Source organism: Polyodon spathula, chromosome 35 (assembly GCF_017654505.1).
Source record: "Polyodon spathula isolate WHYD16114869_AA chromosome 35, ASM1765450v1, whole genome shotgun sequence".
In the NCBI taxonomy this organism is placed as follows: Eukaryota; Metazoa; Chordata; class Actinopteri; order Acipenseriformes; family Polyodontidae; genus Polyodon; species Polyodon spathula.
This window is the reverse complement of record NC_054568.1, coordinates 1,871,165-1,887,681: the sequence shown is the minus strand read 5'-3', so window position 1 is coordinate 1,887,681 and position 16,517 is coordinate 1,871,165. Positions and strand designations below refer to the sequence as shown.

The following is a 16,517-nucleotide window of genomic DNA, read 5'->3' as shown; positions in this document are numbered from 1 at the left end:
CTCAGGAAAACCACAAGGAATGTTTTTTGGCCAGGAATCTCATCAAGGAAACTGGGCCCAAACAGTCACCCAGGGGTTACAGAAAGGGAAAGTTAAGTGCAGTTGTGAAAGGTCCCTGGAGTCTGACACTAATTTGACAATCCATCGAGATAAAATGCCCTCAACTCCTGCTAATTGCTGATGCTATCAGCAGAGGAAGCAAAGGGCAATCGCTTCACGTTCACCAGTGATTCTTACATATTTGTGTTTGAACAAAATGTTTTATCATGTAAATGTGGTTAGAATGATTCAGAGGAGTAAAAGTGTGTCAGGAAACTGACTTGGATAGAATAGCTGGCGTTGTGGATATCCAAGACGGTATTTGTGATGCTGTAAGTGAATTATTGCCTTAGATTGAAGATTAAATAAAGCTGTAAAGAATGACTATTGGTATCAAATGTGACATGGTTTACCATACAGCTCTGGGGTGTATGAGGACAAAAGTTAAGGGTTTTGTAAAACTCCAAATTTAGTGCTCTTTGTTTTAGACTACTGTATGAAATTTAAAGGACAAGAGTGTATAAATATTTGCTATGAAAGTTGCTTTACCTTTAACCCTATAAGGACTGGGATCGTGTAAACATAATTTAAAATAAATAAAAAAAAAAAGCACTTTGTTTTGACTCATAGGGCCACCGTACTTTGCAGCACAACATGAAACACACATGAATGAATATGTCGTGTAATTTGCCCAAACATCGATATCAAACAAAATTTTCATCAAGTATTGTAATGTCCCTGGGGTCATAGAATAACATATTTTATAATGTTTCTCTAAGCACAGTAAGCCAGAGTTGTGTGTTATACATAAGAACATAAGAAAGTTTACAAACGAGAGGAGGCCATTCAGCCCATAATGCTCGTTTGGTTGTTAGTAGCTTATGATCCCAAAATCTCATCAAGCAGCTTCTTGAAGGATCCCAAGGTGTCAGCTTCAACAACATTACTGGGGAGCTGATTCCAGACCCTCACAATTCTCTGTGTAAAAAAAGTGCCTCCTATTTTCTGTTCTGAATGCCCCTTTTTCTAAACTCCATTTGTGACCCCTGGTCCTTGTTTCTTTTTTCAGGCTGAAAAAGTCCCTTGCACGACACTGTCAATACCTTTTAGAATTTTGAATGCTTGAATTCGCCACGTAGTCTTCTTTGTTCAAGACTGAACAGATTCAATTCTTTTAGCCTGTCTGCATATGGCATGCCTTTTAATAATAATTCTGGTCGCTCTTCTTTGCACTCTTTCTAGAGCAGCAATATCTTTTTTATAGCGAGGTGACCAGAACTGAACACAATATTCAAGATGAGGTCTTACTAATGCATTGTACAGTTTTAACATTACTTCCCTTGATTTAAATTCAACACTTTTCATGCCGGTATTGTTTGTGTTTTATAGCTTCCCCACATTGCCTAGTTTCTGAAGGCTCCTAGGTTTTTTCATAGATTCCTTCTCCAATTTCAATATCTCCCATATGATATTTATAATGTACATTTTTATTTCCTGCGTGCAGTACCTTACACTTTTCTCTATTAAATGTCATTTGCCATGTATCTGCCCAGTTCTGAATCTTGTCTAGATCATTTTGAATGACCTTTGCTGCTGCAACAGTGTTTGCCACTCCTCCTACTTTTGTGTCGTCTGCAAATTTAACAAGTTTGCTTACTATACCAGAATCTAAATCATTAATGTAGATTAGGAATAGCAGAGGACCTAATACTGATACACCGCTGGTACCACACTCCATTCTGAGGTTTTTCCTCTAATAAGTACTTTCTGTTTTCTACATGTTAACCACTCCCTAATCCATGTAATGTGTTTCCTTGAATCCCAACTGCGTTCAGTTTGTGAATTAATCTTTTGTGCGGGACTTTGTCAAAAGCTTGGAAATCTAAATAAACCATATATGCTTTGCAATTATCCATTATCGATGTTGCATCCTCAAAAAAATCAAGCAAGTTAGTTAGGCATGATCTCCCTTTCCTAAAACCATGTTGACTGTCTCCCAGCCCTGTTACCATATAGGTAATTTTCCATTGGCTCTTATTATAGTTTCCTTAAGTTTGCATATAATAGAACAGGCTTAGGTCTGTAGTTACCTGGTTCAGTTTTGTTTCCCTTTTTGTGGATCAGTATTACGTTTGCAATTTTCCATCTGTCGGTACCACCATGTGTCAAGAGACTGCTGCATGATCTTGGTTAGCGGTTTGTAAATTACTTCTTTCAGTTCTTTGAGTACTACTGGGAGGATCTCATCCGGCCCAGGGGATAATAATAATAATGACTTTAAAAAAATTTAAAAATAAATGAATAATCTTGTGTTGAAATAAAAAAAGCAAAAAGTCTATGTGGTTTCTGAAGTACTTTATATTGTTACACAGAGTGTTCTGAAAAAAGCACGATGCTACTTTAAAAGATTTTTAGTACATTTGTATAGGAAAAGAGTCAACTACAGCCAAAAAACGCCTGGTCCTGGCATCCCACTGAAAAATGATTGGTCTTGAAAGGGTTAATAGAATACCATGCGGTATGTTTGTGTTTCAAATCCTGTGAAGGCCCGGTTTTCCTGCTTTCATCTCTTGTCTAATGTGAGCGTCTTCATTTAACAGAAATGAGCAATCGAACAATTCTGCAAATAGACCCTGTGGTAGTTCCATTACAGGTGAAGCCAGTTCTGTCTGATTGAACTGGTTTCAGTGGTCCTCTGGCTGTGTAATACTGTACCTCAGAGGGAGTCGTTACACTACCTTGTCATTGCTTTATAAACGTCAAGGCATTATAAATGAACAATGTCAGTGTGTTTAAAACACCATGGTACCATACTGCACGTTTGCACAGAAAATCAATGAACATGATTGCAAAGCAAAGCACAGTAATCCCTTGCTTTCTTGTTTCCTTTCATTGAACGTAGTTAAATATCGAAGTGGGCAGTTACGTGAAATGACAGCATGTATAAAGTGAATCTGAATTTAGTGTTTTAGACCCATAATAAAATTGATCAGTTTCCATCTGTGTCGTTCAATGGCACGTGCCAAAGGTCCATCAGTTGTAGAGGGTGTGGTGTCTTACAGGATCGGATAGGACAGGGTCCACTGGATTTCATTCTTGGCCCTCACCTGTAGGGTTATAATCTTGTTCTTTTAAGGACTAATACAACCTCAGAAAGCAACAGAAAGCAATCACATGCTTCACTATCAGTAGGAGCAATTTTAGTCTCCATGCCTCAAGCCTGCCCTGGACTGGAGGGAGCACCCTTTCTCTTAGGGGGTGAGGGAGGGAGCAGTTCGGTCTCCATGTCTCAAACCTCCTCTGGACTGGAGGGCGCACCTTTCCTCTGAGGAAGGAGGTAGGGAGGGAGCAGTTCAGTCTCCGTGCCTCAAGCCTGCCCTGGACTGGAAGGAGCACCCTCTCTCTTAGGGGGTGAAGGAGCCCTTCCTGAACGGTGTACATTAGTGCCAGTTGTGATGGTTTAGGGAACTGTTATGAGGAGCAGAACTCCTTTCACACAGATCCCAGTTTTGCGTGAGGATGGCTGAGTTACAGTGAAGACCAGCTCTTCATAAACAGCTCAGAGTCTCGATTGGAGCCATTCATGCCTGCGAATGTGCCTGTCCGTAATTAGTAACAGCTGACATGGAGCTGTGGCTTCAGAGTCAGTTCAGGCAGTTTGATTGTGGTTTGCAATTTGCTAAATTAAAATCAGTTCCTGAGAGAGGAATTTGAACCAGATCCCTCTTCTCTTTTATGGGTCTGAATTCAAATAATTCAAATTGAAACCAGACCGAGGTTGAGCTGCAGGGCCTGTTCTTGTCTGAAACTCGGTTTTCCGACTGCAGAAGTCGCTGTGAATTTTATATACTGCCGCTGCTTTAAAGAATTTGTTTTTTTCAGGCTTTTTTTTTCCTGAAGCAATGTAAGTGCAGGGTCACAGACAAAGGGATGTGTATTTTTTTTGGCCAGACACTGAAGGAAGCTAAGCAACGAGAAACCGCATATTGCTGTGGGTCTAGTAATGAATGCTTTAAATACCAGACACTGTCAGTGCTGTAGTCTCTGAAGGTCTCTGTTCAATCTGGGCTGTTTGACAAGGGCTTGTGCTTGGCAGTTGATTCCATCCACCCGCTTGTCTCAGAGAGGCACAGGACTGATGGTCCCCTGTTCCTGCAAACGTCTTCATATTTTATATTCTTTTTTCAGGCAAGTTGAAGTGAACTCCAAGAACGTTTTTGGCCAGCCAAGGTTGAGAGCTTCTCTGCGGGATTTGAGATCCCCGCGGAAAACCTACAAGTCAACCATCGAAGACGACCTGAAGAAGCTCATCGTCATGGACTGTCCAGGATCCGATCAAGACAGAGACATGGTAAGAGTCACACTCCCAGCAAGGCTACAGCAAGGGTAAGAGTCACACACCCAGCAAGGCTACAGCGAGGGTAAGAGTCACACTCCCAGCAAGGCTACAGGACAGGGTAAGAGTCACACTCCCAGCAAGGCTACAGGACAGGGTAAGAGTCACACTCCCAGCAAGGCTACAGGACAGGGTAAGAGTCACACTCCCAGCAAGGCTACAGGACAGGGTAAGAGTCACACTCCCAGCAAGGCTACAGGACAGGGTAAGAGTCACACTTCCAGCAAGGCTACAGGACAGGGTAAGAGTCACACTCCCATCAAGGCTACAGGACAGGGTAAGAGTCACACTCCCAGCAAGGCTACAGGACAGGGTAAGAGTCACACTCCCAGCAAGGCTACAGGACAGGGTAAGAGTCACACTCCCAGCAAGGCTACAGGACAGGGTAAGAGTCACACTCCCAGCAAGGCTACAGGACAGGGTAAGAGTCACACTCCAAGCAAGGCTACAGGACAGGGTAAGAGTCACACTCCCAGCAAGGCTACAGGACAGGGTAAGAGTCACACTCCCAGCAAGGCTACAGGACAGGGTAAGAGTCACACTCCCAGCAAGGCTACAGGACAGGGTAAGAGTCACAAGACAACCTGAAAGTGTTGAAAGAAAATTGCAAGACAACCTGAAAGTGACACAAATTCAAAATGAAAATGTGCGTGTTCAACTGTTTTAAACTGCACATGGGAGAGCCATAGAGTGGATTGAAGTTTGCAGATTTCATTTTCTGAGCTTTTAACTACTTTTAACGAACTTAAAAGTCAACCACAGGGCCCCCTTCTTTATTTCACAGGATGACGCGCACATCAAAAATCATATTGAAAACAGTGAGCCTTCACACTGTAAGATGTAGTGCGTGACAGTGTACAGTCGTCATGGCCTAACTGTGAATGAGTGAAATAAGGATGGAGCACTGCCTAACAAGCTGATATAACACTGAACCTTTAAAACAAACAAAACAAATTTAAATATAGCCAAGTGGAGCTAAAAGCCAAGGAGATTACTATTGGTCAGGCTGAAAACGAGATGAAGTCCTGCCAAACAGAACTGCTCAACAATGATCGTTTGTGTTATGGTGCCATTTTAATGCCAGTGCACTCTCTGTGCCATGTTGTATTCGGGCGCTTGGCAGTGGCTGCGCTGTGTGTGGGGGCCTGGTGATGTCTTCCCTGTGTGTGGAGCTCTGAGGTTAATGGCTCTCGTGGCTCTCTGATCGTGTGCCAGCATGCCTGCAAAGTGCACCCCGTGAATGACTGGAGCCAGAATTTCTGGTTTGTGAGTAAACTCAGGGACAATAGCACAATGACACTGTTGTATGATGCTGCCAATAGAGACAAGAACAGTCTTTTACCTTGTTGGGTTGGGGTGAGATACATAGAACATAGAAGCTGTGTGGAAGCTGACTCCTATAGTCCGTTTTAATGCAGTAGCATTATTAAAAATGTCCCTTTCTTTTTAAAAATAGTAATTACGGTATGATAGTGTGGTTATTACTTAATAAGGGGACCGTTTCTGGGGTTTGTATACAAGTGATACGCAACAATGAGTTTCAAGTAGTGCTGGTGCTGGAACATGACTTTAAATTTTGAATCTGTTCAAATCTGAAAACGCGGTGTTCACCCCATGTGAAACATTTCACCTGATAGTCATGCAAGGGCTGCAGTTTCTTATTATGAGTTCACAGTTCTCTGTGTTTTACCACAACTGAAAAAACGAATTTAATGAAAAAATCATCACAGAGATGTTTTAGGTTCAGACAAAGCTTCCTAAACACATTCAGCGTGAGATTACATTATGCAACTTTTAATAGTACTCTGCGGTTGCACCCAGAGGCTCGTGCTGAGGTGCGTGTTGTGATTCTCGCCGTGCTGATCGTGTTTTCTGTTCTGTTTGGTTGTCTGCAGTCCCAGAGAAAGCCTCTGCAGCGCACGTTCTCTGACGAGAGTATTTGCAGCGGCCGCAGGGACCCGAGCTACGCCAGCGCCCAGCTGTTTGACCCTCCGCTGCCCAGCGACTTCCTGTTCACCAGCACTCTGCCCAGCCGCAGGCAGCACCAGCCGCAAGTGGTCGCCAGCCTGCCAGAGAAGAAGTGTAAGGGCTGCCAGCTGTTTGTAAAACTGTGCTTTAGAAATGCGTGCATCACCTGCTGTTGTGTGTTCTTGGTTGTGGTTGGGGTTAGGGGGGTTCTGTTCCAGTAGTCGTTGTCCTTAAATTGTGCTTGGTTAGGACATTCTTGTATACAGTAATTGTTTTAAGCTGAAATCCAAAATTACAGTAAGGAAGGTCTCATATTTTAAGTGCTATTGTCCCTATGTTTTCTGTGATTTTTCTGTGTATGTCTTGAACGTTGCTATTTAAGCCTCGTACAGCAATATTTTATATTTCGCGAATTTGGTTTATTCACGGTTAGATCATGCTGACAGTAAGTCGGCACTGTACTGTACTGTGTAAGGGCCTGTCAGTAGTTTTCTGATGTGTGAGTCAGGTAATAAAGAGTGAGTTGCAGGAAGTTTCCTGGTGTTCACCAAGGTGACTGGTGGTTTCCCACAGTGAATATCTCCGCGTCGGAGCTATCCCTGACGGAGGTGCGAGACAAGACCCCGCTCCGACGCCCTGACCCTGGAATGATGCCCCTCCCGGACACCGCCTCCGGCCTGGAGTGGTCCAGCCTGGTCAACGCCGCCAAAGCATATGAAGGTAGGGAACAGACCCCCGGGACAGGGCCAGCTCTCTTTTAAAAATGACAACAGTGAACAAGCAATGACATCCAGACACCCAGCAACAAATACCACGTATCCAATTTTCATTACATTTTTACACAGCAGATCTGCTGTAGTCGTTGTATTGAACTGCACAGGCTGCAGTGTGCGGAGTACCTGCACAGCAGATCTGCTATAGTCAGGCTGGATGTGGAAGTGAGATTTTACATTATAAAGTTAGACGTCTTTTGTAAATGCTCTTTCCTGGTTTAAAAGGTGGGTTTATAATCTGTTTAATTTCCTATACTTTTAAAACCTTAAAATACCTGGGATGTTGGGAACCGCTCAAATAACCCAGAGCAAGAAGCCCTCCAATACAATGTAAAACGATCCTAATGTGTTTAAGAATGCGTGTGTACAACACTGATGGGCATATGGACTAGACAAGGAATGAATTCTGAATAAGAAGGTGGTATTGTGGCATAAAAACGAAGGCCATAAATCATATTTCTGACAAACAAAGTGCATTTTATTGTTTGGATAACATGTACATGTTTAAATTGGTATTGTGTTACCTCTTTGTCCCCTCTACTGAAAGCCTTTGCTGCTGACTAATGGTCAGTTTGTGACTTGCAGTCAGTGCAGGCTGGGGGTTGGGAGGGATGCTATAAAGCAGCTATTGTCAGGCACACAGAGGCTCCTGTCACCTCAAACACCTGACACTCTTGTCACCTGAACCGCGTCCCTCTCTCCCTACAATGCGGAGTTTCTGGAATCCCAGGAGATGCCCAGGGGTCATGTGATTGTGGTGCGCTGACACTCAATCGGAGGTCTGTGAGAGGGACCCTGCTGCCTTATTTACCTTCCTCACTCAATCCAAGCTCTTTAAATTCCAGGAGCTTATAAAATCCATTCTGTACCAAGGGCACTGATGTGAGCCTCACTATTATACTGCAAGCCTCAAGCCTGCCCTGTGGGACCATGGCTGCTTCAAAGAGGTGAACAATTTCAAAAAGCAGACGTCGAGTGACTGGAGGTTTCCAGTCTTATTAACTACAGGGGGCCCGTGCTGCCTTATTATCAGAGAGTAGTGATGTACAGTACCTACTGAAATATAGTACAACTTTAAAACTTTGTTATTATCAACTAAGTTGATAATAATAATAATGTTTAAATAATAGACCTGCCCCTCTGATAATGGCATTCCTGTGTTGTGTTGTATGATAGTGACACCCCCTGTGTTGTCTTGCAGTTCAGAGGACAGTGTCGCTGTTTTCCCTCAATGATCCCTCCCTGGAATGTGAGGTGAGGTCATCGCTCAGCCCAGTGCACACGCTCGTATCTCCCGAGAGGTCGGCCACTCCCAGGATCACACCCCCCATCAGGTACTGTGGCAGCACTGACAAACAACACCACGACAAGCATTTACGTTGCTTGGATCCCACATTACTGCAAGGATCCCACAGCGCTTCAAACGCACACACACACACACACACACAAAAGAGAGCCCATATACAGTATAGAACATGGAAATTGACTTGGCCTAGTCGTGCATTAACCAAATGATCAGAGCATCAAATAATGAGGGAGCAAACAACTAATCTTATTTTAAAATTGGTTAAATACCCAAAACCACTGTTGCATTGTTTTGTTGTTGTATTGATCAGGTGTTTTGTACGAGGGTCCAACACCAGCTGGTATCCAGGAAAAAGAGTTAAAGAATCAACTTAAAATACTTTAGCGTTAACTCTGTCATCGCCTTTTAATATGCTAAAGACTTCAATCAAGTCCCTCTAGTCTGCTTGCTGTTCGCTGTCAAGGGCCACAGTGTCCTTTTGGTGCTGTGGAGACCAGAATGAAAGTATTTTAGGAGTGGTGGAGCGAGTGTGTTATACAGCCTCACTCTAACCTTGTTTGATTTGCACGCTGGACTGTGTAAGCTAGCGTTCTCACACTGTCTGGTTGCTGACAGCGGTAATGAATCGATTGCTTTTTCTTATTCAACATCTTGAAAGTGGTTGAAGCCGCTGGGCTGTATTTTGATGTTGGATACCAGTTAATAATGACTGAGAGATGTAAAGCCATGTAATATGTATCACACACCATGGAACTGGCAGCCCTCCGGGTTAGAGAGTACGGAACGTGTTAAATGGTCTGTAGCTCAGACACGCTTTTAACAAGCTCTCTCTTTCACTGTTCCCTGGAGTCTCTGTCCTTGCCTGAAGCAGAGTTGCCGTTAGCTCCCCTCAAGGTGTAATGGTTTTCATCCCTTCCCTCTCCGGTGTGTCTAGCTTTACTCGCACGCGTTCCAGTAAATAACCCCTATCCATCTTCGCCTCGGGCTCTGTCAACACCACACAACCACACTGCAGCAAGCTTCATTCATGGTGGTGACCAGAAACACTGCATCGCCTTGCATTGTCCAGTCATTCCCAACTGTCAAACTGGGGTTGTTATTTCACTACAGTAGAATGCATTATTTGCTAAAAAGCCCAATTTAAAGTTTGCCTTTGATTACTTTACCATTTACCATAGTTTTTAGTACAATATGCCCTGCTTATTAATATGCTTTACAATGCTTATCTGTACTTTACCATGCTTTCTCTATGCTTTATTACACTTTGCTTTTGCTATGGGGAGCTTTTATAAGGGCATGCTGTTAAAACTACCTTTGGGGAACAAAGTGAACTAAGTCTGTTTTGTGATGGCTGGACAAAACAAATCATTAACAGACACCAGCACATGTATGTTGAGTTGATCGTTTCATATTTAGATATTGGATAAATGTAGCCTGTGGCAAACATCAGTCCAGTGATGGTGCCAGGAGAGCTAGCAGCTCTGTATCATGTGAAAGCATTTCATTTGTGTAACTTGTCTGTCTTTTGATATGCACGCAGTGGGAGTGCCATTTCTAAACACACTTTGGGTTATGGGTTGTATGCCTGAAAGGTCGGCTGGTCGCTCATGTGTCCAGTCCCGGTTAATTCTACTAGGACAATAGTATCATCCTGGAGTCTACTAGCCAGGTACCTGCAAATAGCATATGTATGCAAGGATGGAAATAAGACTCCCATTGAATAGCAGTTTGATCCTTTCCTGGTTTTACCATGTGTTTTAACAAGACACACCTGAGCTTGTTACCTATACACTATGGTGTAGTAAAACCAGGGATGGGTGAAACTGCTCTGCAACAGGAGTCTCCTTTCCATCCCTGCTGTGGGTTTCCTCTGTAACAAGGTTTCCTCTGTAACAAGCTTCACAGGGTTGATGTGGAGACTCACCCTGACAATACAAGGGATAGAACAGGAAACTCCTCTCTGTGATAAAGATGAGGTAAAAATTGTATCTTTGTGTTTCCTTCAGCGAGGAGATTCCAGGTGACCTGAAGGTACGGCTTTATCAGTTAGAGGTCATGCTGAAACAGCTCCATAGCGACCTGGAGAAGGTAAGCGACTGTAACTGGTGGGATTTGTACTTGATAATAAATGCTTTGAGGTCATTAGGGTTAAATACTGCTGTCCTCAATAAACAATTCCAGGTCCATTGTTGTGTTCCAATTAACATAATCTACAGTTAACCCAAAAAAATTTCTGAATAAGAGGAAATCATTCAGCAGCAGCAACAGCATGGCCAGGGAACCCATTCTACACCCTCGCCACTCTCCTCCCTTCTGTCCTACATGTATCTCCACTTCATTTCAACTGAGTCCTTCCCGGTCCTTCTGTCCAGCTAGTACTGTGCTGCAGTTAAAGTACTAGCTCGGGTTAACTTTTTGAACCCCTGTTTTCCTGGAGCTGTTCGCCATCTAGTGTACAGGCTGGTCCAGACATACTGCACTCTACACTTATTTTATGAACCAGATGTTCAAACTGGTTCCTGTCTATAGTCTGTCAGTCATATTTCTTCTTTGTTCAAGGCTAGATAGATTCAGTTCATTCAGCCAAATGTGAACGGACTGAGCCAGAACAAAGTACAAGTCCCGGTCCAGCGAGGGTGCCTACGAAAGCTGTTGGTGTCCAGCACGACTTCCTTCTCTTTATTGTGACAGGAAATATGGTTGAGGCTTTTTTTTTTTTTTACATCAGACAAAATCTCTGTTTGTATTTGTACTTCAGGAGAAGCAAGACAAGGTCGTCCTGTTGACAGAAGTGTCGAACCTGAGAGAAAACAACCAGCGACTTCAGAAGGAATCTGTGTCGGCCAACGAGCAGCTGAAAAAGTTCAGCCACATCTACTCCAGCTCCATGGAGAGGAAGTAGCAGCAGCTGCGAGAGCCAGTCCGATCAGTCCAGTCTGAGTTGCTCATGTCTTAATACAGTGTCAGAGCACTTAATGACCAGACAGGTGTCACAACGGTTTAACATTTGAACTTAGTTTAAACCACTTTATATCTGTGCAGCTCGACATATTTATTAGCAGGAGAGAATCACAGAGAATTTATTTTGTGCTTTCAGTTCTGTCACCAACCACCAGGATGTTTGTCTGCAGGTACCAAATCATTGCTCGAAAAAACAGTCAAGCAACTTCAGGAACAGGCATCAGAATTTCAATGGAATTGAGTGCAAATCTCCTCAAAAACGTACCTGATTTCGAATCGGCAGCTTTCATCAGAATGACGTCATCTGGGATTTTGTGTTTCTTAACAAACAGCATTTCGAAAGACCGCTTTGACTGTAGCGGTTTACAGGTTTGCAGTGTCAGGTGGTAGACTGACTCTGAGCAGAGCGGTGTCCTGACGTCAAACTATTTGCATCTGGGATTTGAAAAAGCAAGGAAGTAGGGGGAAAAAAAAAACCCAATGAGGAATTCTAGAGGCTTGAGTTCTTGAGCCAGCCACACAGGTGAGCTTGGAGCAGGGACTTTTATTTTTATGGTCAGTCTTAAGTCTGTGAAACAGACATTTTCTTTAAACCTTAAATTTGCTTCCTAATGAAGTGCGAGTGTTTTTGTGCATCATTTCTAAACAGTCCAATATCATAACTGCTTTACTGTATGTTTGCATATTTAATTTCAGCTGTTTTTTTTTTGAATGGTACTGTGGTGTAAACCTCACAGGGTATTGCGCTAACACATTGCATACACACTTTATACACCTGTCAGAGCCAGGTAGCCTCTAGATGCCACTGTTGGGTTACAACCCTGATCCTGACCCGTTCATTTACCAGCATCCTTAGAAAACACTACAACTTCAGTAAGCTATGGCAAGTGAATGAGACTGATTTGCTGATACAAAACCACACTGTGACTCACTAAGATCATGACTTTTTCTGGGTACAGCAGGGTCCGCTTGAAGTCGCTGATCCTGTTTGCTTGCTGATTATAACTGCATCCAATTTTGAATTACAGCAACACCCTGTAATGGAAAAAGATCTCAAAAACCTGTATATTCCAGCGCTGTAAGGGTCGCACAATCTCGAAGGAGGATCTACTGACTGCTGTACCGTTTAAAGCAAAAAAAAACAAAAAACAGCTACACACTCAAGTGGAGGGCACTAAGGGACGTCTCAGTTTGACTCTGGAAGTGCACTGGTGCAGCTGTACGGGCTCTAAATGAGAGGCACCATCAGCTCGTACAGCAATAACACAGCTTGAGACTCAGTCAAGGGATCGCTGGGACTGTCAGTAGTTAGTTCTCTATGTCTTTTGATGAATGCAGCGATGGGTCCATGTCCAAATATATCTATATATATATAGGATATATATATATATATATATATATATATATATATATATATATATATATAATCAAAAGAAATCTCTGAGGACCTCAGAAAAACAGTTATTGATGCTCATCAGTCTAGAAAGGGTTACAAAACCATTTCTAAGGATTTGGGGCTCCACCAATCCACTGTCAGACAGATCTTTATCTATTATTAGGACTTCGATTAAGATCTAATAACATTTTAGGTTTGAAATATGTGAAAATCCTAAGGGGTTCACAAACTTTTTCTCGGCACTGTATGTCATGCTGTGGTCTAGATTTGGGATATAGTATAATAGGGTGGTTTGAATAATAATACTAATACAAATACTAAAGCATTATATTTCAGATACTTTAAAAATGACATTGCAATAGTTTAAAAACTGCACTAAAAGATGTTTACTGCAGAAAGCCGTTTTTTGTATATTTGATATCGAAATAGTAGTGTAATGACTTTGTTAGTTCTAATAACTGACCCCCTTTTCCCTTCACTACAATAAGCAGGGAGACCGATAATGAGTTCAGTTCTAACGTGCTCTTAAAACTAAACAAACAGTAAAAGCTTCACTTTCTCGTGCATTGTAGAAATTTTTATCAAGAGGCTTAATTCAGTGATCGAGAATGGCTCAGGAAGACACAGAATCAAGAAGTATATGTTTAATTGTAAATGTTCTTTAGAAAACCCTATATTTGTATAAACCGGTTCATTGTTTGTAATCCTTTTTTTTTTGGAGGAAAAAAAATTGAGAAAGTGAAAAAAACATGCCTTCAAAGTTGAAAAAAAAATTTTTAAAAATCAATGATGGACGTGTAGAACAGGGAGGCAGTCGTCCAAAATGAAATGCAATATAGTGAATTACAAGCGCCTGCAGAAGCAACAAACCAAACTGAATATATATATATATCTGAAATGCTTTCTCTGTTTGTTTTTTTTATCCAGCTTGTTTGTAAAGAATTCAAGTAGCATTCTGAACCTCACAGATCCTTATTATCTCACAGTGGATGACCTCTAAAAACCAACGAGACCTGAAACTCAATTTAAACGCAGACATCAGTTTCAAGTTACCATTTAAGTCCAAAATACATCCTTAAAACACATGAAAAGAAAATCAAGCACAGAAACAACTGAGGTTTTGATGGCATCCCAACTTTAAAAACGGACTTTGTGGGATTTGAAAAAAATTTAAAACATTGAATAGAAATGACGGCAACAGTCACAAAACATTTAGGAAAGGATTTGCTGAGAACAAAATCTCATCCTCGGTCTTAGCCATCTGTCTTGCATACAGTCAGAAACTTGTTGCGAGTGCTTGTTAAAATCCTGGTTAGATATATTTTTACATGTAAAAAACAGGGTGAACTGCAGATGTTGTTAGAAATATGTACAGTAGTCATTACATGGTGGACAAACCTTAATAAAACCAGCAGGTATTTACTGTACCCAGTGCATCACATCTTTGATTGGGACAGGCGTGCGAGAGGAGTGGACGTTAGCAGTAAGCCAGTGTGTGTCGCTCGTGTACATTGTGGACGCTCTTACAGCGTTCTCGTGATTGTGTTACTTTCAGTTAAGATTGTAGCCAATTATTGGAGCTTTTGTTTGAAATCTTTCAATTAAAACCAGTCACAGACCAGCTGACCCAGTGCGGGCCAGCTCGGGGGCAAGTGAATTGAAACACAGCTCTTAAGATTTATAGGTATCCCAGTGAAGGCTGGGAATGTGTTTTATTTATTTTTTTTTTTTTTAGCTACGGTTATCGCCAGCATTTTATGTTTTAGTAAACTTAACCCTATTTCCGTTTACAACCTGAAATGTTTAAACGTTATTCGGTTTATGATATATATATATATATATATATATATATATATATATATATATATATATATATATATATATATATATGGGCATAATTTAAAATGAATGATTGGAATGATGAGCTGTGAAATGTGTAAAGCTTTCTTCTGCAGTGTAATATACAGCGTGGGCAGACCTGGGTATCTGTAGAACGATGCAGGATCCAGAGAAGTCTCACTGAACAAAGGGAAGCCAATGAGTGCGTCTGGGACTGGTTTATTTTCTCTCCAAAGCGTGTGATCCTTCTGTTTTTGTCAAGAGCGTTTTATTATTGCTGTTATTATTATTATTATTATTATTTATTTTAGGACATATTGTAACTGTAAGGAAAAAAAAAACTGGAAATGTAAAGAGAATTAGAAATAATTTTTATAGGAAACCTCTATAGATCTCAGAAGAACACTTAAACGTCTATACTGTGTGTGTTTGTATAGAAATCTGACGTGACTATTTTGGCATCAGCTGCACCATTATATTTTCATATTCATATTTTTTTGTTATTGTTTTTTTGTTAATATTATTTGAACCCAGGTTTCCCACTAGCCTGGGCTCGATTCACAAAACTGGAGCTCATTCGTTATTTAAAGAATGTTTTTATGAGTAAAATAATTTAATGTTAATGAAACCATCAGTAGTCCAGAGCGGTTTCAGGAAGGTCGAACCTGATTTGTATTCATAAAAACAGGATTTGAATCACTCATTAGTTAAAGCTCTGTAAACAGAAGTCGTTGTTTCCAGAAATGATGGCTGGATAGCTTGGTTCTAGCAGAAGTTGCCATACCCCATTTTTTTTTTAAAAATGCTGTTTATTTGGACCTTCAGTAATGACAGCCTTCTCTTTGTGGAAATATTTTCCCATTGCTGTCTTAATTAAACATTTAAAGACCTCCTTATTGCAACTGCAAAGCTGTTCACTGTTGCTCATAAACGTGGTGCATTTCGACCTAGCGTCGTAGTATAGGGAGCACACTCAGTTAATCTATAACCCAGAGCACATGGATATCTAGAAACTGAATTCTGTTGAAAAAAAAAAAAAAAACAGACACTGCAGACACAGCGCCCAGGAACACTAGAGCTAGCAGAGACGATGTTGTACAGATAAATATTTAGAAGAGCGACAGCACTAGGGGTGTAGCCAGCCTTTAACACAAACACACAAGGACATACTGCTAAAGAACGTCTGCTCTGCGAGTACAGCCTTTAACCGTTTTCTCTTCGGTGTCCACGGTTACCTGCATGCTATGTGTCAGGGTGTAGTCTTTTAAAAAGAAGTCGTCGTAGCGACGTTGTGCAGCAGATCAGCCCCCTCCAGTGTGGCTCACAGATATTAGAGTCCTGTTTCCTTTGCTAGACAAGAGTCAGCTGTGGGGAGGACTGGTACTGAACTGCATTCCAACATTGAGGCAATCTCTACTGCAGGAATGCAAAGTTTAACACAGGGTTAATATAGGCAGCCGTTTCTGAGTTTAGGATATTGCACTAGTCGCATATTCCAGTCATCGTGTATGATTTTAGTGAGCTGTTCAAGTTACTTTCTTAGATGTCTTGAATACAATAGCAAAGAGAAACTTAAAAAATAAATAAATAAATAAAATTGCATTTGCTTTACGATGTTGCACAGAATGTAATGTTGAACACTATTCATAAATGTACAGTGCCTACCAGACACATGCGCCACACAATTATAATACACTGCTTGTTGCTGGCTATATGGGTTCATGATGACATACCTGGTGTCAGTATCGCTGAAACAGTTCCACCAGATTCAGGTGAAGATTGTGTTGCCGATGTTTGGAATTACTGGAAACTCTGAGGTGATGCAATAGCCGATCTCCA

At 41.6% G+C, this 16,517-nt stretch overlaps 1 protein-coding gene across 3 annotated transcripts in view; it reads left to right on the top strand.

Annotated features, from left to right (window-relative positions):
• LOC121303802 (signal-induced proliferation-associated 1-like protein 3) overlaps positions 1-12,810 on the top strand; it is a 99,170-nt gene extending 86,360 nt beyond the window's left edge. For all 3 annotated transcript variants that reach the window (XM_041234597.1, XM_041234598.1, XM_041234596.1), the window contains 6 exons: positions 4,228-4,390; positions 6,331-6,517; positions 6,977-7,123; positions 8,378-8,510; positions 10,489-10,570; positions 11,241-12,810. In XM_041234597.1, the coding sequence (XP_041090531.1) occupies positions 4,228-4,390; positions 6,331-6,517; positions 6,977-7,123; positions 8,378-8,510; positions 10,489-10,570; positions 11,241-11,384 (856 nt within the window). In that variant the 3' untranslated portion in view covers positions 11,385-12,810. The remainder of the gene's footprint in view (positions 1-4,227; positions 4,391-6,330; positions 6,518-6,976; positions 7,124-8,377; positions 8,511-10,488; positions 10,571-11,240) is intronic.
• The last annotated feature ends 3,707 nt before the right edge of the window (positions 12,811-16,517 follow it).